Source organism: Phaenicophaeus curvirostris, chromosome 3, assembly GCF_032191515.1.
Source record: "Phaenicophaeus curvirostris isolate KB17595 chromosome 3, BPBGC_Pcur_1.0, whole genome shotgun sequence".
Classification (NCBI taxonomy): domain Eukaryota; kingdom Metazoa; phylum Chordata; class Aves; order Cuculiformes; family Cuculidae; genus Phaenicophaeus; species Phaenicophaeus curvirostris.
Window position 1 is genome coordinate 1,423,398 of NC_091394.1, and position 20,791 is coordinate 1,444,188.

General features: G+C 38.0%; 1 protein-coding gene across 1 annotated transcript in view; it reads left to right on the forward strand.

Annotated features, from left to right (window-relative positions):
* Window positions 1-20,791, forward strand: part of LOC138718732 (cadherin-7) — a 72,941-nt gene that overhangs the window by 34,676 nt on the left and 17,474 nt on the right. Inside the window, exons 3-6 of the mRNA XM_069853257.1 lie at window positions 6,103-6,222; window positions 8,408-8,575; window positions 9,926-10,113; window positions 18,956-19,209. Coding sequence (XP_069709358.1) covers window positions 6,103-6,222; window positions 8,408-8,575; window positions 9,926-10,113; window positions 18,956-19,209 — 730 coding nt within the window. The remainder of the gene's footprint in view (window positions 1-6,102; window positions 6,223-8,407; window positions 8,576-9,925; window positions 10,114-18,955; window positions 19,210-20,791) is intronic.

Here is a 20,791-nt window from a genome sequence, read left to right on the forward strand (position 1 = left end):
CCTGAAAGGAGGTTGTGGAGAGGAGGGTGCTGGCCTCTTCTCCCAAGTGGCAGAGGACAGGACAAGGGAGAATGGCCTCAAGCTCCACCAAGAGAGGTTCACACTAGATATCAGAAATAAATTTTTCACAGAAAGGGTCCTTGGTCCCTGGCAGAGGCTGCCCAGGGAGGGGGTTGAGTCACCTTCCCTGGAGGGGTTTAAGGCACGGGTGGACGAGGTGCTGCGGGACATGGTTTAGTGGCAGATAGGAATGGTTGGACTAGGTGATCCAAGAGGTCTTTTCCAACCTGGTGATTCTATGATTTTATAGTTTATTCACATAACACATTTTTTAATTAGTCACCTAGAGGATTCATGAAATATTAAGGACAAACAAAGTATCTCTCTCCTATTTTGTTTAAAATTATTTCCTTGACAAGCTTTTATAATTGAATATTAAACAAAATTAAAGAGACCACAGGATTATAAACCCAAATTAACTACAAAGCTTGGAAAACTACAACCCTTAACCTAAGGGATGGTTATGCAAGGGATGGTTACCAGCAAGCTTTTTAAAAAAGCTCTGTGCAGAAATTTCTGAAACAGCAAACTTGGATAATTAAAACAGATCCCTTTGAAGGTTCTCCAACTCAAAATAAACTTCAGCAACAGGTTCACCTTTATCTGACCCTGTCACAGAAATGGTTGGTCTCTGCAACATTGGAAACACTGCTGGGCATTGACTTTGATAAATTAAAGTAAAAATAATATTCTAAATTCGAAGTCCTCTTTGGTAAAACTCCTCCTTTCCTTTTGCTCTGATATCAGAACTTAAATAGGTCAAGTTCTCAGTTTATGGCAATTCTGTAATAACTACCAATATCTGTGAAAGGTTAGGTTAAGATGTTAACTTAAATGTTCTAGAAACAAACCCCACAAATCTGTGCCAGACATAAAAAATTCAATGTGTTATTTGCTAATATCAATAAAGATGTGTGCGGAACACCCTTTGATTAGCAGCATGGATTTTCCCTCAGTATTTACTGCAGTTGCTGAAAAAGTTTATGAGGTTACTACATTCTTTTTAATGAATCGATATTCAAGCTTTGTTACAAAGCCATAACTGTAGTAAAAAATAATTGTAGAGGAATCCACATCTGAGACAGAAAGATGCTTTTTTCAATAAACAGCCTCTCTTTATTTTTTCAACAAAAACCAGATACTCAAGCTGCAAGAAATATTTAAAGTTGTAGCTGAGAAGCTACAGGTTATAGCAAGTCACGAATGAAAGTTTGGAGTAAGGTCGGTGTCCTGTTTGCACCTGCAGTCTAGGGCTCTTGCCATAAACAAGATTTACTGGGGGACACACTTTGCTGGATGGAGTGGAGGTGTGGTGCTGTTTGTTGACTGTCCCATTTTACCTGTAAATCCTAATCTTGTCTGCGTGTATGACAGCTCACTGTCTGTGTAATGAGGTAGGATAAAGTATTCAGGAATAGAAGGAAAATGAAAGCCATCCCTGTGGTCCGGAAAAAAAGCCGGCAGGGGAGAAAGCCAGCTTGGTTGAATAGAGAGATCTTGAGGGATATCAAGAAGAAAAGAAATGTTTATGGCCTCTGGAAGAAGGGACAGGCCTCTTGGGTCGACTACAGGAGGGAAGTGAGATTGTGTAGGGAAAAAATCAGAAGGGCTAAGGCTCAGCTAGAAATTGGATTGGCCAAGTCAGTGAAAGATAACAAAAAATCTTTCTACAAATATATAAATAATAAAAGGCGGACTAGGGAGACCATACAGTCCCTATTGGACACAGAAGGGACAACAGTAACAGGGGATGAGGAAAAGGCTGAGGTACTTAATGCCTTCTTTGCCTCAGTCTTTAGTCGTAAGGAGGGTCGTTCCGCCTGTGTACAAACCCAGGAGCTAGAGGAGCAAAATGAGGCTCCCATGATCCAAGAGGAGGTGGTCAGAGACTTGCTAGCCCGACTGGACAGTCACAAGTCTATGGGTCCGGACGGGATTCACCCTAGGGTACTGAAGGAGCTGGCGGATGTGCTGGCCAAACCCCTTTCCATCATCTTCCAACAGTCCTGGAAGACTGGGGAAGTCCCACTGGACTGGAGGCTGGCTGATGTTGTGCCCATCTACAAAAAGGGCCGCAGGGAGGACCCAGGAAACTACAGGCCTGTCAGTCTGACCTCAGTGCCAGGGAAAGTCATGGAACAGGTGATCTTGAGTGCTATCATGAAGCACATGCAAGAGAACCGGGTGATCAGGCCCAGTCAACATGGGTTCACAAAAGGCAGGTCTTGCCAGACTAACCTGATCGCCTTCTATGACAAAGTGACCCGGCTACTGGATGAGGGAAAGGCTGTGGATGGATCTTCCTGGACTTCAGCAAAGCCTTTGACACAGTTTCTCACAGCATTCTGCTTGAGAAACTGTCACCTCTGGCCTGGACAGGCGCACACTCTCCTGGGTGGAAAACTGGTTGGCTGGAGGGCCCAGAGAGTGGTGGGAGATGGAGTTAACTCCAGCTGGAGGCCAGTGACAAGTGGGGTTCCCCAGGGCTCAGTGCTGGGTCCAGCCCTGTTCAATGTCTTCATCAATGATCTGGATGAGGGCATCGAGTGCACCCTTAGCAAGTTTGCGGACGACACTAAGCTGGGTGGAAGTGTCGATCTGCTGGAGGGTCGGGAGGCTCCAAAGGGATCTGAACAGGCTGGACCGCTGGGCTGAGTCCAACGGCATGAGGTTTAACAAGGCCAAATGCCGGGTCCTGCACTTGGGGCACAACAACCCTATGCAGTGCTACAGACTGGGAGAAGTCTGTCTAGAAAGCTGCCTGGAGGAGAGGGACCTGGGGGTGTTGGTTGACAGCGACTGAACATGAGCCAGCAGTGGCCCAGGTGGCCAAGAAGGCCAATGGCATCTTGGCTTGGATCAGAAACGGCGTGACCAGCAGGTCCAGGGAGGTTCTCCTCCCTCTGTACTCGGCACTGGTGAGACCGCTCCTCGAATACTGTGTTCAGTTCTGGGCCCCTCACCACAAGAAGGATGTTGAGGCTCTGGAGAGAGTCCAGAGAAGAGCAACAAAGCTGGTGAGGGGGCTGGAGAACAGGCCTTATGAGGAGCGGCTGAGAGAGCTGGGGGTGTTTAGCCTGGAGAAGAGGAGGCTGAGGGGAGACCTCATTGCTCTCTGCAACTACCTGAAAGGAGGTTGTGGAGAGGAGGGTGCTGGCCTCTTCTCCCAAGTGACAGGGGACAGGACAAGAGGGAATGGCCTCAAGCTCCGCCAGGGGAGGTTTAGGCTAGACGTTAGGAAAAAATTCTTTACAGAAAGGGTGATTGGTCCCTGGCAGAGGCTGCCCAGGGAGGTGGTTGAGTCACCTTCCCTGGAGGTGTTTAAGGCACGGGTGGATGAGGTGCTGAGGGATATGGTTTAGTGTTTGGTAGGAACGGTTGGACTCGGTGATCCGGTGGGTCTCTTCCAACCTGGTTATTCTGTGATTCTGTGAAAACAATTTTAGTGCAGGACCACAAATTCTCTTTTTGTAAGATGATGTAGTTGGAACTACGATGCAGCTATCCATTTTTTATAAACCTGTAGATTTATTGAGTATCCATGAATATCCATAGAGCTTTTTTGCTTACAATTTTTTAAAGAAAATAAGCATATGGATTTGACATCAATCCATTGCAAGAAAAATTAGGACAGCTCTGTGTAGCAGTGGCAGTCTTCTGAAGGAGTTCCTGTTTTTCAAGAGAAATGCGCTCCCTCTGGGAAGATCTCTGGAAATCTTCACATACTGGTCTTTCCATGCATTATTTTTCCTTGAACTGTTTTCCTGCATGTAGGTCTTTTTACATAGTTAGCATTCCTTATGGTAGCTCACATATTCTTTTTAAAAAATACTTCTTGAGGAATCTCCTATCTTGTCATGGAACTTCTAGAATCTCAGAGTTTTCATGTGCAACTGGTAAATGACAGCAGCAGTTCTTCTAAAAGTTCTTTCCCCTATGAAGTTTGAAGGAAGCTGATTAGTACAAAGGAACTAGAAAAGTATCACTGTTTTTTAGTTGTTGATTATGTTCAAGTGGGATGAGTGCAGAAAGATTTGGTGTCAGACATTCTACCACAAATCCTATTTCTAAAGTATCTATGTGTTTGAATGGGCAAATCTTTGTTTTAGTAGAGAGCCAATTAGATTCAGATACTGACTTTATTCATCTCATGGTATGTAGAGGGTTTGTTTGCTACATCAATAGATTTTTACAGCAAACAAGCACTTCTAAGCTTGCAGGATTTCCAAAATGTCTGTGTTGAGATTGCAGAGCCTGTAATTTCTTTGTTCTTGTTTTGGACTAGAGTCCTTGAAAGCAGTGAGAGCAAGATACAGACGTAACTGTCTGTGAGGTTTATAAGCACTTTTGCCAATATTTGCAGACATTGTAAGCTTCATTGGCAGGGCTTAGAGATTTTGTAAATGCGGTAAGCCTGGCTTGCACAAAGAACACAGGATGTCAAATAGTCGTTATGTTACCCTTGTACAAAAAAGCTGGAGAGACTGTGGCAAGTTTAAAATAGATCTCAGTATGAAATTACGTTATAGAGTAACCTGTAAAATCAGTTTGACATATTGAATCAAAGCTCTTGGTTACTGGTGAACAGAAAATTGATGTATTTTAAGTCCCATAGCTGATAAATGACTTGATGGATTAACTACCAATTTTCTTCTTAAACTTTCCGTCTACTTAATAGTTGCATGTGAAATTTTAGGTTGAGAATAACCTTTTCCCTATCCAAAAATATTAGACAGTCCACAAGAGAGAAAAATTGCATTTAAAATAGAATTGTGATCGTAATACTTTGTCACGGATACTTCAGGAAGTGAGATCTAGAATGTGGATTAGCTAGGCCATAACTTCAGTGAATAAAGTTATCTTATGAATGATCATTTCTGGTCAGAATTCATTCAAGCCGGTCTCATCCTTTGTAATCTGTACCGTTTTATAAAGGGCTGCACTTAATCCTCTCTTTCTCCAAACCTTCAGCCTGTTTCAAAGACCCGTTTATGATCCTCTACTTAACTGAGAATTGAAAACCTGAGGAAAATGGATGGGGGACATACTATTCCAGACATGAAGAATTTCAGAGATTTCTCCCATGTGTTTCCTAAAAAAGATTCAAATGAAACTGACCAGAATGCAACTTATGTTAAGGTCACCCTTGATGCTTGCTCTTGCGGTTTGTTCTTAAAGAGTGAATTCTAGACTTGCTGCTCTCATTTTCACATTATAGTGTGTTCATGCTTTAATGAATGGTTTTCTCTAATGCTCTTTGAAGAAATCTGGTCCTCTGTAGAAGACCTTTGCTGGGCATCCGCCAAATTGCTATAATACTAATTTTCAGCCTAACCTCCAATTGGGTCCCTGGGCTGTTCAGTGGAAGGTCTTGATGTTCCAGGCAGTCTGCTAGTGAGGAAAAATAAACCTTTCTGGCTATCAGAGTGTGTCTGACCATGGCCAATGCCCTAGCTCCCAAATGTTCCTTTATTCTGCTCTCAGTGCACATCATGGAAACTTGTACAAAACAAAATTGATACAGAGAACATAATGTGAATAGAAACTGGATGCAGAATGAGACCTTCAAAAAAAAATACCCTTCTTACTAAAGAGTCAGACATCTTGCTTTCTTATTCTGGTCAACATAGAGACATTTGTTGCTCAAGGAATGTTTATGCACCAGTTTATTACCACAACTGGTACTAAAGTATTGCAGATTATTGAAGGAGTTAAGTATTTTAAAAGGAATTTAGAGACGGCTCTCGGCAGTTTTTCTCTGAGCTGAAACAGAACCTCTTCAGCCATCTCTTATAAAAGATATTTTTTATTGCTGTGAGTCAAAGGCTGAGACTGTTTGGGAAGGCAGTACTGTGTGACAGCTGATAATACTAATTTACAAAGTGGACCTTATACTTTAACCTGAATCAGCATGGAAATGATGAACAGTTCTGGAAAAAGCTACCTCATACTGTTCCAGGTACATATTGGCACAGCATGTTGTGTAAGGTTAGTTCAGATGTCTGGATTTATTATGTACACAGTCCCTTAAATATTTTGCAGGTACTTCTGTGGTTCAGGTGACAGCCACTGATGCAGATGATCCTACTTACGGCAACAGCGCTAGAGTGGTTTACAGCATATTGCAAGGACAACCTTACTTTTCCGTGGAGCCAAAAACTGGTAACTTCCCATAAAACCTCTGCCGTAATGCTGAGAAAAAATAAAACGTGCATTATAACTTGCTAGGATCTTACTAGTGTGGTGTCTTTGTTAATTTAATACATTTGGATTTTGTTGATCTTTTGGTTTTTTATTCTTCAGAACAGATTATGAAAACCGCACATCTGAGCTATGTGGTAAGCAGGCATTACTAGAATGGGCATATTTATCTTCTTGGCAATCTACCAGTTCTCTGGTCTGCTGCCTGTTGCTGTCTTTCTGATCAATGAAACTTTAAAAATGTTGTGAACAAGTTTTTTTGCAGATGTTTGTTTTCAAAATATCTGAATGTTGCATAACCAGGTTTCCTTGGGCATAGATTTACAGTATGATCACCTCTTCCTTCTACTTCTTTTGACTGAAGTTTTTTTGTGGGAAATGTATCTTTATGAGTTTGAAGAAGAAAGCACAATGCTTCCTATCTTTATCTGATACAACACTTTGCTGCCACTTTCAAACCAAATTACTGTTGTAACTTTTTTTTTTACAATTTTTTAAAATGAAATTTTGTGACTATTTTAAGCCAAAGCAAGATGCAGCCTTTAATTCTTTGTAAATTTAATAAACGTTGCTCATTCTACTGTATCTACTGAAAATAGATTCTTGCTCTGCTCAGTTCAGTTTAATGCCTCAGCCTTCACTTACACCAACATGGAGAAGAGTTATTATCTCCCATGAGGTGAATCAGACCTGAATCTCAATGCTATGGCCAAAAGTTCACACTGTATTTAACAACTACTAACTTTGCAGAAATAAGTATTGTAATTATCTTCATATTGCAGCAGGTCCATCCTCAGTAGAGATATATGACATTTTCTTCCCCTCCAATGAGCATGATTTACAGTGGTTCTCTTTCTCTCTCCTTCTTTCTTTCCATGTATATTTATGTACAATATATATTATCATAAAGACTGCAGACTGCCCTTAAACAATAATATGTTAGTTTCTACTAACTCAAAATCTTTAAAGATTCAGAGTGAAATGTTTGCACACATTTTCACTTTGATGTGATACTCACATTCTCTGTGCATGTGATAATTCTCTTCCAAATGATTGGTTAACATTGCCTGGCAATTTAACTATGGTAGAAAAAAGAAGCAGACCAGAAAAAAAAATATAGAAACAATAACATTATGAAATTGCATATTAATTGTATTTTAATGTGTCTTGTAAATAAAATGGGTGAAATAGTGCCAGTCTGTTTGTGAAATAAATGGCTAGTCCTGCATTCATAAGGGAAGAAAGGTATAAAACTCTAACTAAACATTCAACAAATATCACATGAGGAGATATGCACCCCAGTGTACCTCTCCTTTATTTAGTTTTTTTATGTTTCCTTTGCTGCTGACGCTAAGTGCTTGTGGAGTAAGTGGCTGCGTTTCTGGAAATCAGAGTTAGCAGCTGTACTGTGTACTGAGCATGAAATATTCATAAAGTCATCACGTTTTGAGAAGGCATATTTATTTTCTGATCTATATCAACAGAACTGAAAAGATGAAACGTGGAGCTTTCTTCTGCTTTTCATTTCAAATCAATTAATTACAAATGCAGATCATTAGATGGATATAACAAAAACTTCTTCAGATATTACAACATTTCCATTACTAAAATATGTCTCAATTAAAAGTGGCTATTGTTAAAGCAAATATATGGTAAAATAAGATAAGTTCTTATCTATGTGGAGAGTCGCGTGATATCAATATTAGCAGGAGTTAATATGGCCAATGACTGTTCAAGGCACTGTGAAGTTAATCTTGGCATCTTAAAAATGAATGCAGAATAATCTATTCTTCCTAGCTCTAAAAGAATGGGAAATCAAACACAGAAGATGACATCTTCCAGGGAAGGGAGCATTACCCAAGACATAACTAAGTCTGTAGTTCAGGGAGAAGACATTTGGGAAGCACAGTCATGCATGGCATTAACCAGAGAATTTAGTGCTAAACAAAAATTGGTGGGTTTTGGTGAGTACTTAAAATAAGCGTGTAGTATGTCAGTTGAGCTCTGAGTCAAAAACTGTGCTATTAGGGTTGAAATTAAATCACTCCTCTCTTACTGCAACCATTAATCCACTGTTAAAGGCAAACTTAGCTTTCATGGTATCTTGTTTCCTTGTGCAACTGTGACATATTTTCTCTTAATGCAGGTGTTATCAAGACTGCCCTTCCTAATATGGATAGAGAAGCGAAGGACCAGTACCTGCTAGTTATCCAAGCGAAGGACATGGTTGGGCAGAACGGTGGATTATCAGGGACTACGTCTGTAACTGTCACCTTGACTGATGTTAATGACAACCCACCCCGCTTTCCACGACGTGAGTAACTTTGTAAAAATATGACTTGTAGTATTATTTCTAAACATTTTTATTTTCTTTACACCTCATACTATTTCTAAACAGAGTAAAAGTGCTCCCCTTCCCTGTTAAGTACTTTGATAATTACTGACAGCAGGACACATTATTATCATTACTCCTACTAGAACTACTATTAATGTGTTGGGATAATCTTTTTTACCTAATATGTTTCAGATTAGTTGAAATGGGGTGATGTACAACAGATGCATTTATTAATGTATTTTACTTCCTATGAATTTACTACTATGAATACAAAGAAAGAAAAGGTATACACCTTAACAGATATTTAGCTCTTGCCAGCTGGGTTTCAGGAAGCATAATTCTTTAACTTGACTCTTAATCCTTCATATTCGTTTAGTATTTTATCAGGATTACTCTTGTGCATATAGTTTTCTAAGGAGCTAGTCACAAAAGAGACCAAAAGTCATCTTCCATCCATTTTCTTTCTTTGAACAAGGTGGCTCTCACCTTAACCAAAGAAATGAGTACACAGTTGTACACTCAAACCTGAAGAGCTCAGTTTATTAATAGCATTCTGTCTAGGGTGCTTTTTTTAAAAAAAAAACAAAAAAAACTTGCTAAGTAAAATTGAAACAATGCAAGGAACAGTTCACATCTACTCAAACCTCACCTCAAGTGATATGAAAAATAGATCTGTACATAATAGGTTTCCTGTTATTTCAAGCCACCAACTGCTTGAAATAATAATAGAATACCAGAAGTTATTCTTGAAGGTGAGGTTGTTATTGGCTGCAGAGTGCACTCAGATACCCTTTTGACAGCATATATATATCATTTTCTACTGCAATGAAAAAGTTGGAATTTTCAAGAATGCAGATGGTGCAGTTACTGTTAAAGACATTTATATATATCAGATTCTAGTCATGTTCAGATTACAAACTGCCTAATCAAGGTATAGAGTTATAAAATAATATGAGTTTATATTGATATTATTTGCCGTACCTGCTTTTTATCATTTTTGGAAAACAAAGTATTTTCTGCATTGGAACTCTATAGGAGGCATTCACTTTGTGGTTTCCATTTAAGTTTTAAATTATGTTTTTACATCTTTACCTTGTTCTGCTCTGGTCATAGGAAAACTTATGCCCATAGTACTTAAAGTAGACACTATCACAACGAAAACCTAGCAAAAAAAAGGGCAATTTATTTTAAACTGAATAGTATATTCTGGTAGCCCAAGAAATTTTGAAGTACATAATTTAAAGGAAGGTAGATTTTAAGAAGGTTGGGGTTTTTTTAGCCTACAGTCCTAGAAGTCCTCTGAATTCGTTACATTTTTAAATTTCACAGGGTCCTATCAGTATAATGTACCAGAGTCTTTGCCAGTGGCTTCTGTGGTGGCCAGAATAAAAGCGGCAGATGCAGATGTGGGACCTAATGCTGAAATGGAATATAAGATTGTGGATGGTGATGGTTTGGGAGTATTCAAAATCTCTGTTGACAAAGACACTCAGGAGGGAATCATAACAATTCAGAAGGTAAGTCTGATTTTTGCTCACAGTTTTTGTTTGGATCTGTGCAAGATGAAGGCAGGTGATGAAAGTATGAGGTTTTGTGGGTCTTATCTGCTGTAAAAGTTTCCACTGGCATATTTCATCTTGACTTCAATGTGTATGTGATTTTGAGCTTTTTAATGACTTACACATCATGTTTATATAAAAATATTAAAGCTCAGCATTCTTCCCTTGCTGCAACACATTTTAAAGAGTATCTTTGTACAAAATAAGAGTGTGCTGAAATATCTTGCAAGAAAATTTTAATTTTGAGGAGAACAGAATAAAAAACCCGACACCTTAGACAGAAGAAATCTCTTCTCATATATTTTCATGCTTTTCATGTGTGAATGCTTGGCAATGAAAATACTGAATCCATGGCCCTAACTCTGCCAAGCAATTTAATACCCGCTAAAATGTGGACTGACTTGGCATTTTAGAATATGTGTAAGTATGTTCCTGAACAAGGGCTTGTGTTTGTAGCTTATATGATTCCATAGCGGATTTTTCTTCCCTATATACTTTTTAATCTTTGTAAACTTGACCTACTAGTTGTCACAGCCTGAGGGTTTGATTTTTTGTCCTCCTCTGATGTGTCAATTCATTTCTAAAGCAATATAAAACTTCGGTAACATTTCTCCTTTGGAAGAATTTAATACTGCATGATGCTGCAAAGCAATGGGCTAATTCTCTGATACGGTGAACGCGTGCTGAGCGCTGGTCAGCATCCGTAGGTGTCACAGCAAATGGAGTATGTTCAGCACCTTTGAAAGATCAAGCACTAATATGTGTAATGTGAAACATTGTCTTTCACGGCAAAGCCATCCATCTTAGGCTTCCTGCAAACTGTGCTGATTTCTATTTAGCATGTTTGAAATGCAAGTGATGAAAAGTTAGTCGGCTCTTTGTTCAAGAGCCAAATTCAATGTGACTCCATCAGTTTGCTCATTTAAGGGCTTTGAGCAAAGATGCGGAAGAAATATTCCTATCCTAGAGGGAGTGCATTTATCAGTGCCACAGTGAGCAACACTGAATCAGTAGGGGGCTTCAGTGATCTAATTTGAGAACTGAAGAGTTCATTTTAGTCTTTAGTATACTTTTGTACTCACAGTGTTTGTTACTGGAATATCCCAATTCTAATATTGTACAGTGGACTAAATAATTCTCATTTATTATTTCTATAAGAATTTTAGCTAGGGAGCTGAACTGGACTTTTCAGTACTTAACATTTGTCCTGAGAAGGGTTCTATGAATTAGCTATTGGATTGCATTAAAAAGGTTACAAAATTTTGACCTGATGAAATACTCTAATTTGCCAATAATATGCAAACCTAGATACTGATATTTTTTGACACAAGAATTCAAACCTTTTTCTCTGCAATGTAAGGACATTTCTCTCCTTTACCTCTTATTGTGGACTTCTGTTCCCCTGCCATGCCCAAAGTAGAGTCTCTATCCTGAGGTGCACACCCCCAAACCTTGGGTCTTCTCTTGGACTCCAGAGAACTTGGTGCCTTGCCCAAGGCTGAAAGACCCTCCTTGCCAATGCTGCAGATAAAATGGCAGAGAACATTGGCTAGAAGGGAAGAAAGAAAGTAAAGAGCTCAAGCACAAGAGCTTACAGGCAACTGCACCTTGTTCTCTGGAGGACATGTACATAGAAGACCATTAATGACAATGTATGAAGGTTAAATGGGTTTCAGTCACTGAGCCTAACCTGCGAGATCATTACAGACTCAGGCAGAGGTTATCCCTGCATGACAATATGTGCTTGTTAGTAAGAAGTCAGGGAAGAAGATAAGCCTGGAATCCACCTAAACATTTTACTCTTCAGCACATGACATTCTGTACACCTCTGAGTGTGATTAACTCTCTCCTTTTCATGTCCCTGAAATCAGCTCATGCACTGAGAAACAGCTCAGCCTCTAAATGCATGCCCATCATTTTAAAATCATTTGTATTTATATGCTCAGTTTACACATCAAGCAGTAAAATGCCAAGGCAAAGATATCTGAAAAGGCAAACTTTGGTTCTAAATGCAAATGTAAGCCTTAGCTTTGCATACTTTTGCTGCAATCATGCATAAAAATCAGAAGGCATGAGAATCACTGCCAGTATCTCATAGCAGCTGAAAGCTCTGCTACATTCATTTTTGTCTGGGGTGTTGTGGAGAAAGTTTGATTATCAGTTTCACATACAAAATAATGATTTTGCATTATGCTTTTAGAAGGGTAACTGTTATGAGACAATTTGAAAAGTTGACTTCCTCGCTAAAAAGTACTTACAGGTTCAGATTCCTCAGGTGGTCACAAACATGATCCTCCTCTGCAGTGGGAGGGTCTTTACCCCCTTGGTCCCCATCATGTTCTCCATTGACCCAAGAGAGATACCAAGGGTTGTGATAATATAAAAAGAAAAATGTTACATGGCTAGGTCTTTCCCAAGATTACTTTTGTATAATGGACTTGAGTATTATGTATATTGACTTGGATCATGGCAAAATTGGTGAAGGAGATTTACGTGCATTTTATTTTTGATTTGGTTTGGATTTTTTTCCATGTACATTTGAACATATTTCCTCTCTGTACCCTATGACACAGAGACCTCAAAGCATCAAAAGTCAGCAGGAAAAAAATAATCATGATTTTATTCTAACAATGATATTCAATGAAATACGGAATATATTCTTCCCTTATTTATATCCCTTCAGCATTTCTAAATCCAGACGTCTCTTTGGCTTGCATGGTTTGTTCAGGAGGGATTTTTCTCTAAACTCTTTCAGAATGGTGTTATTTTTCAAATACTGTTAGTTCTATTCATAGTTGTTATAGCCATGACAGGAGGGGGTTTGCATGTTCCTGAAGATGCAGGTGCTGTTGCTGCCTAATGCCCAATGTCAGTATGTGCTGGCTGCTAGGCTAAACCTCAGTTCAAGGGAACATTTTGACAATAGGCTAGTGTTCTTATAATCGCTCTCTTGACCATACAGAGTTAGACAAGGGAGGAATACTTTCTCTGTGTTTTCATCCACTTGGTCTTTATTCCTCCAAAGAGTAAAGAGTAGAATGGTGCTACCTTATGCTGCATAACTAAGGAGCGTGCATAAGGTGGCATTGTAAAATATTTGCTTCTGTATAGCTTTTTACATACGTGTGACACCTTATTTTCTCTCATCCTGATTAGGATGTTTGAATCAGGATTAAATGAATGAGATGTAAAGTTCATGTATTCCAGCAATTGTCTTAAGTTCATTCTAGACAAAAAAAAAAAAGAAAAAAAACCCTTTCAAAATATTCTTTGGGACAAGCGCTAACTTTTGTTCATGAATATAAGGTTTAAATAATAACAAGAGGTTAAGTCTTGGTTAGAACTGATTGTGAGAGAAGTGAATTTAGAATTTCGTCTTAGGACAGGGGCTAGTAAAAACAGTATTGAGCCATGTGCTTGGTTACTGGCACTAAAAAATGAAGGCTATCTTGTTCTGCAGTACATTAACTGAATCTATTAACTGAAAAAAACTGTCCAGCATGTATCTAAGAAGGTATCTAAAGCTGCTTAAGTTTTTTTTAGTATTCCATGCTCTATTTCCAACCTGCAATAGGATATGAAAAATGCTGGAAGATAAACTTTATATTTCCAGAAGCTGGTATAAACGAGTGAATGGGCGCAGTTCAGAGTGTTATTCTCAGCTTACAGGAGGAGAGGGACAGTAGTGGGAAAACTAGTGAGGGTGTTTTCCTGTGACCTGCTGCATTCATACAACTTTTTGCCCACTAGTTTCAAGTCACTGTGGAAACCTCATTTTTTTTCCCCCTCACTTTATCTTTTATTAAATAATAATAATAATAAAGTGAAAAGTTCTCACTTGTCAAATGAAACAGAAGAAAGCTCTTTCTTTGTTTTTACCCTGTACAGAGCATTCTAAAGGTACTACCTACTCAAACTTTATGCCAGAGTTCTGATGCTGCAAATGATGTGGGAGTTTGGCTACTCTCCATCCTGTAGGTGAATTCCTAAGTAAAGCTAATTTAGACAACTAAGTTACTTTTAAGGAGGATTTAGGAAAACATCCATCTTGGATGAACTTTTCAGAAAAACAAAATATCTTGTTTAGTATTTGAAAAGGAATTGAACATTTATGTTCCTTAGAAGGACTTGAAAATTTTATCCTGGTTCACACTGTGACTCAGTTCTCCATCTGTAAAGTAGGATCAATTCCTTCTTGTGGTTTCATATGTAATTACATTCTGCTATCAATGCTCTGTTAGTAAGGACTCTCATAATCTAGATAGCTATATTTCACAGTGGTGCAGGTTTTTGGAAGAAAAGGGTAATTTTTTCTGAATATGTTGTAGTTTCAAATGTGTTGAATTTGTCTCTGAAGTAGCAACCTTAGAATTGAAGAAATGCTCATGGAAGCGAATGATGATTCAGTCATTTAATACATCAAATTATGAAGTTTCCATGCAAAACTTTGTGTGTACAACTTCATGTTGACTGTTCACAGAATCCCGAGTGTAATACACATGAATGGAATTTTGGCTTCATTTTCTAAGCAAAATATATACAGAAGGCTGTATTTTTTGTAGTTTCCAAATCTCTGTTGCTAAAAATACTGCACTGAAAAAGACATCATTTAAATACAGTTCTTGCTTTATTCACAAAGTTTAGACTTCAGTAATAATAATAGCTTAATAGCAAAACACCATCAGATAAAAGCCTGTTAGAAAATCTGTATCAGCCTTCACCTTTATCAGATAGTTAGTGCTTATAGTGGTGATGCTAATTTAACAATAAAAAAAGCTGCAAGGTATATTTGGATTATTTGTATGAAATGTGAATTTTTGGGAAGGTTATGAAGGTTCTTCAAACCATTTGAAGACTATGGAGAGATTTTAGTGGTCTTAAGTGCAAAAACCAAGCCTGAAGATGCTGCAGAGAGAGGGTTGTCACCTCTTACTGCAGCAAGTGACAAGCATTAAGATTTCCCATGCTACAATTCTTGCTCAGTTTGCTTTTATTTCTCCCCACAATACACAAACCTACCACTAGTATCACCAACCAATTTGAATGTTAGAAGGAAGAATGCGAAAACAGTGTTGCAAAGTACTGCTTCATAGAAACTGACTGCTAGGAGATTATTCTAAAGCCTGAATTCATTCTAAGAGCAGTACCAGCAATTATAAAAATGGGGGGTTATGTGTACACTTTTGAGTGAAATTGGATCTTTCTATTACTCTTAAATTTTCACATTTTGCAGCTAGAAAGTTTTCTTTCAATTCTATATCAGAGGTTACAATGTAGGATCTTGAGGCTTCCATGGTTCCTTTGAGAGATAATGTGCATTTATTTGATGGACTGCAGTTTTCAGTGTAAAACCTTAACTGTGATTAAATACAGGATTTTCACCTCTGAAAAGCATGTTATTACAAAGTTCCTATACAAAAGAAAACGATCATTTCAAAGATGAACTTACTGTGAATGATAAGTTCATATCCAACCTCTGTAATATAGTTGACTTGTTCTGTTATTTCCTTCAGACAGGGTAACGTTCTTACCCCTTAAAAGGATAAAAAAAAAAAAAGAAGAAAAAGAAAGACCCCAAAACCTCCAGATGAGAGAATGATGAATGGCTTCTGCACAAGATCTTATCAGATAACACTAATGTGCAGATATTAATGAAGCTGTCAAGCTCTATTCACTGTACTGAAGGACTAAAGTATACATTGTCTATTTAACCTTCAACACTGATGTAGTGTAGTCTGTTGACTTGGTATTCCATTATTGGACTCTTGTGCTTTTGTTATAGCAGGAGATAATGGAGGCATGATCTGAAAGCCAGTTAAATAGTGCTTTCTGTATAACAGACATCACTGATAATTAGATAAGAAGAAAGAAAAAAAGGAGATCTTTTCAGTTCACTTTTCCAGTCTTTCATTACTGTCTATAGTACTTAATGTCTTCATTATATTATCTACAAACTGTTGAAACATTTCCACCAGGTCATGAACTCTTGCACACCAGTCATCTCAGAGGCTTTGTCTATTTTCCTAGATTATATCCTGCCCCAAATCTTGGTACCTGTGTATTCACGATGGTATCTGAGGATGTGTATCTTATAGGAGCAGACTAAGGATGATGACTGTAGCTTTTGTAGATATCGTCAAAACCCACAGGAGACTGACTCTGACTCAAACAGCTAAAATAAATCAGTATTACTGCCTCTGTATAACACGATACTGTTTGATGCCATAAAACCCCTTTGCCAGTCCATACTTCCCGTTTTCTAAACACCAACTGCTCTCCACTGTATATGTGCATATGTTTGATTATTTATTTATTTATTTATTCTTCATTAACGAGCACTCTAGCATTGAGTGTCAGATGATATCTGAGGGAATCCTAGGGCAGGATTCATGTTGCTAAAAGCAGAAGGAGCGGTCTCACCAGTGCTGAGCCCAGAGGGAGAAGAACCTCCCTGGCCCTGCCGGTCACACCGTTTCTGATCCAAGCCAAGATGCCATTGGCCTTCTTGACCACCTGGGCCACTGCTGGCTCATGTTCAGTCGCTGTCAACCAACACCCCCAGGTCCCTCTCCTCCAGGCAGTTTCCAGCCAGACTTCTCCTAGTCTGTATCCGCTCAGGGTTGTTGTGTCCCAAGTGCAGGACCTGGCACTTGGCCTTGTTGAACCTCATGCCGTTGGTCTCAGACTGTTGATCCAGCTTGTTCAGATCCCTTTGAAGAGCCTTCCTATCCTCCAGCAGATCCACACTCCCTCACAGCTTAGTGTCGTCCGCAAACTTGCTAAGGGTGCACTCGATGCCTTCATCCAGGTCATTGATAAAGACACTGAACAGGGCTGGACCCAGCACTGAGCCCTGGGGACACCACTTGTGACCAGCCTTCAGATGGAAGATTACTTATATATAGATGGGAATGTCTTAAAAAATTAGTTTAAATATTATTTTTTCATTATTGTGCTTAGTTTATTGAAATTGAAATTCATGTTCAATTACATATATTGAGCTCCATGCACTCTCTATTAAATCAGAATTTTCATAATATTTTTTTCCTGGGATAACTGTGGTGTTAAAATTAATATACCGTAAGAAGCTGTCTTTTCTGCAGTCTCATGTTGCATTTACGTGTGTTTAAGACTTAATCACTGTAATCTCAATCACCCAATTTCAACAGATACTGCTGATTAGTGAGAATGAATTAGTCTTCTGTTCTGTGTTAAATATTTGTGTATATTCTGACTGAAAACACACTGTTTGTTAAAGGCTTGCTTTTTTTTAATTTTAGTTCAACAAATCTCAGCCTTTTACCTTTGACATTCTTCAGGTTATTGTTTATTTAGTAAATATGATGCTTTTATTGGGAAATGAGAAGTCTTAAAATGTTTGTGTGGTTGGTTATCTTGTCCTTAACCTTGCTGCCCATCTGGTCATATCAGTTGCTTAATTGTTATCACCACACAATATAGTTTCTGAGACATTTTTCATCTTCTTAACACCACATTACACTTGCGTTATGGCTCTGAGGTTTGTTTCATAGCACACATACTGTACTTTAAATATGAAACCAAAATTAAAATAAAAAACAATTAAACATGCTTTAACAATCAATACTGACCAGTTGTGTTGAGTATAGTAACCAGTTTCCAGGCAACCTTTTATAACATATCTGTATTTGGAGAGCTATAGATACTACAGCTTTTATTCAGTGCAAGAAGCAAGCACTTGCATAACAAAGAATCATGTGTATTCCCATTTGGAGAAGCTTTTTGCTGCCACACTGAGTTTATAAAAGTTCAATGCCTTTCTGAATGTGAGGTGTTGCAATTCGTGTTTCATTTTTATATCCAGGCTGTTTACAGTTCTATTGTAATGTCAGCATAATCACTGACTTTTAAGATGCTTGTTTGGGATTTATCCTACTGTAACTCAATGGAGAACTTAGACCTTTGCATTTATACAGCAACAGATACGTGTTTCATCTCTGAGTGACTACAGGAATATTTTGCAGAAGCTATCAGATTGTGTTGCAAGCACATTGCAGATTTCTATGATTTATTCAGAATCAGAACTGCAGAAAACCTTTTAAATCTGTTCTGCACACTTGGAATTGTAGTTTGAAAAGACAATTGAGTAGTCAGACTGCAGTTTTTTATAATAGAAATGCTTGAGTCCTTTGTTGCTGTTCTTAATGATTGGAATTGCAAAGAAATAGTTAGCTGACAAGCTAAATCTACACATATAAGTTAAATAGTGCCTGTGAGGTAAGATTTTTTTTTTTTTACCTCCAAAATAATTGTGTTTATGTAAATCAGCATGGGCAATAAACAAGAGGAGCTACAAGTTATTGTAAGGCAGGAGGACTACTATATAACTATATAACCAGTGAATATTATATTGAGTTCTTACCTCTGATGGCACGTTGTGTTTTGCATTACCTTAGATAAAATATGAATAAGACAAAAAATGTATTCAATCCCATTGATGAAATAAGAAATTTGATCGTTACAGAAGTCACAGGAAGTTTTGCCAACAACTCAGAGAACACACTTCATTCATAGGTAGATCTACCTTTACCATTAAAGTCATTGGGGAATATTCACTGATGAAACACTGCAAATAGTGCACTGAGAAACCAAAAAAATGAGGCATCAACTTCGCTCTGCCAATCAAAACTGCTAGCTGGATGCAAATAGCAAAGTTCATTTTGAACTTACTGAAAGTTGTAATCGAAACAGTTTTGCAGTAATATTACTGGATAGTAACATTACTGGATAATAACATTGCCAAATAACTTTACCTGTACAGGAGCTGGATTTTGAAGCTAAGACAAGCTATACCCTGAGGATAGAAGCAGCCAATATGCATGTAGACCCTCGCTTCCTGAGCCTGGGACCCTTTAGTGACATGACAACAGTGAAGATAATTGTAGAAGATGTTGATGAGCCGCCTGTGTTTACTTCACGTTTGTACTCTATGGTGGTGTCTGAAGCAGCAAAGGTTGGCACTATTATTGGAACTGTAGCGGCCCATGACCCAGATGCTTCAAATAGTCCTGTCAGGTAATTATAACATGTCATATATGTTTATTTTTTTAGTCTTTGTATTGAAGTTTTTCATTAAGTTGTGGGAGGGTGGTTGGTTACACTGAAAGCAATTAGCTAGCATTTTTCCCTTGTAAAGGGAGATTGAGATGTTCTGAGAGTTTGCACATTTTGACTTTTATACTCCTGAACTAGAGAACTTTTCAAAAATATGTTTAAAACTTTGTAAAGAAAGAAAAGAAGATACTCAGTATTCCAAAGGAAAAAAAAAATAAATCAACATATGACTCTTATTTATTTCTAAGTTTAAGAAGAATCTGTTATTATCTATAAGAAGTTTTGTTCTCTTAAATTAACCAGGACTAAAAATATATCTATGTAACATACATATATGTGTATGTCTGGGTGTGTGTGAACAATGATTCATATTCAGTATGCACGAGACTGTACCAGTACAAAAACTCTTACATGGCAAACCAGAACTAAAGTCCCATAGAGAATAAACATTAGAAAAAACTCTTTACATGAGAGAAATGGATCAGACAAGACAAGTCCTATCCTAGCCAGAATGGTAATATTCATTTGGCTTTTGGAAATTCTGCTGCCGCCAAATATCTTCTGTTTGAATTGGAGGAGATATGAACACTTAAACTGTCAAGAGCCTCTTCCTTTTGTGTTCATTGTGTGAAGACCTGCAAGTCTTCCACAGTCTAAAGAAACCATAAGAAAACCCGAAGTATAGATCTTATGTTTTCCTGTATCTAAAGTCAAAGCTTAAGGATAAATACTCACCATACATGTTAAACTAATGAGTTACTTGTTACTTTTCATATGCAGAGTAGTAATATTAATTGTCAAGGAGCATGCAAAAGATTTAGAGTGTAATACTCCTGACCAGGAATTTTATGAACTTAAACACCTGCAGGAGGAGAAACGCATATACAACTAAAAGTTGGTGCTAAGTTTATTTTGGTTTTACAGTTCAATTAGGTCATCCATAGAAAAGTATACTTCACCAGTACAGAAGAGTGACATTTGGATGTCACCTTTTTTTCTGGTGATGTTAAATTTTTACTTCCGTGCACTGAAAATGAACTTGAGACTGTACTGTAGCTCTGTGTTTTCTAAAGTCACAATCGTAAGTTATAAAAATAAAACATATGTTTCACTCCTACAGGTGGTATGTGTTCTCTCTCTCTCTCTCTTTTGTTATATATTTGCAGCATATTCAAAATAGCTGATTCCTATCATGTATAAACAAGTTCTAGATGGATGTTTGGCAGGGTATTACTTGTGAAATTTATCTTCGCTGAGCTCTTTTCTGTGGCAGTGTTTTCTGGCACTGATGTTAGCATCTGGTGTATAATGTCTGGTTTAGCAGAATTGTGTAGAGTAGGATTAAATCCGGTTCCATAAATGCGTTCTATGTTCACAATGCTTTTGACTACTGTGTAAATATAAGGATGAGTTTATTGGCCTTGATCTAGGTATTTTTTTTACAATGCCAGCATAAAAAAAAAGTTTATATTCCTAGCTTAAGAAGTATCTTGAAGATTTTTTTCTGCTTCAGAGCTGTTTGGAATTTGAGAGGTAGGAAATT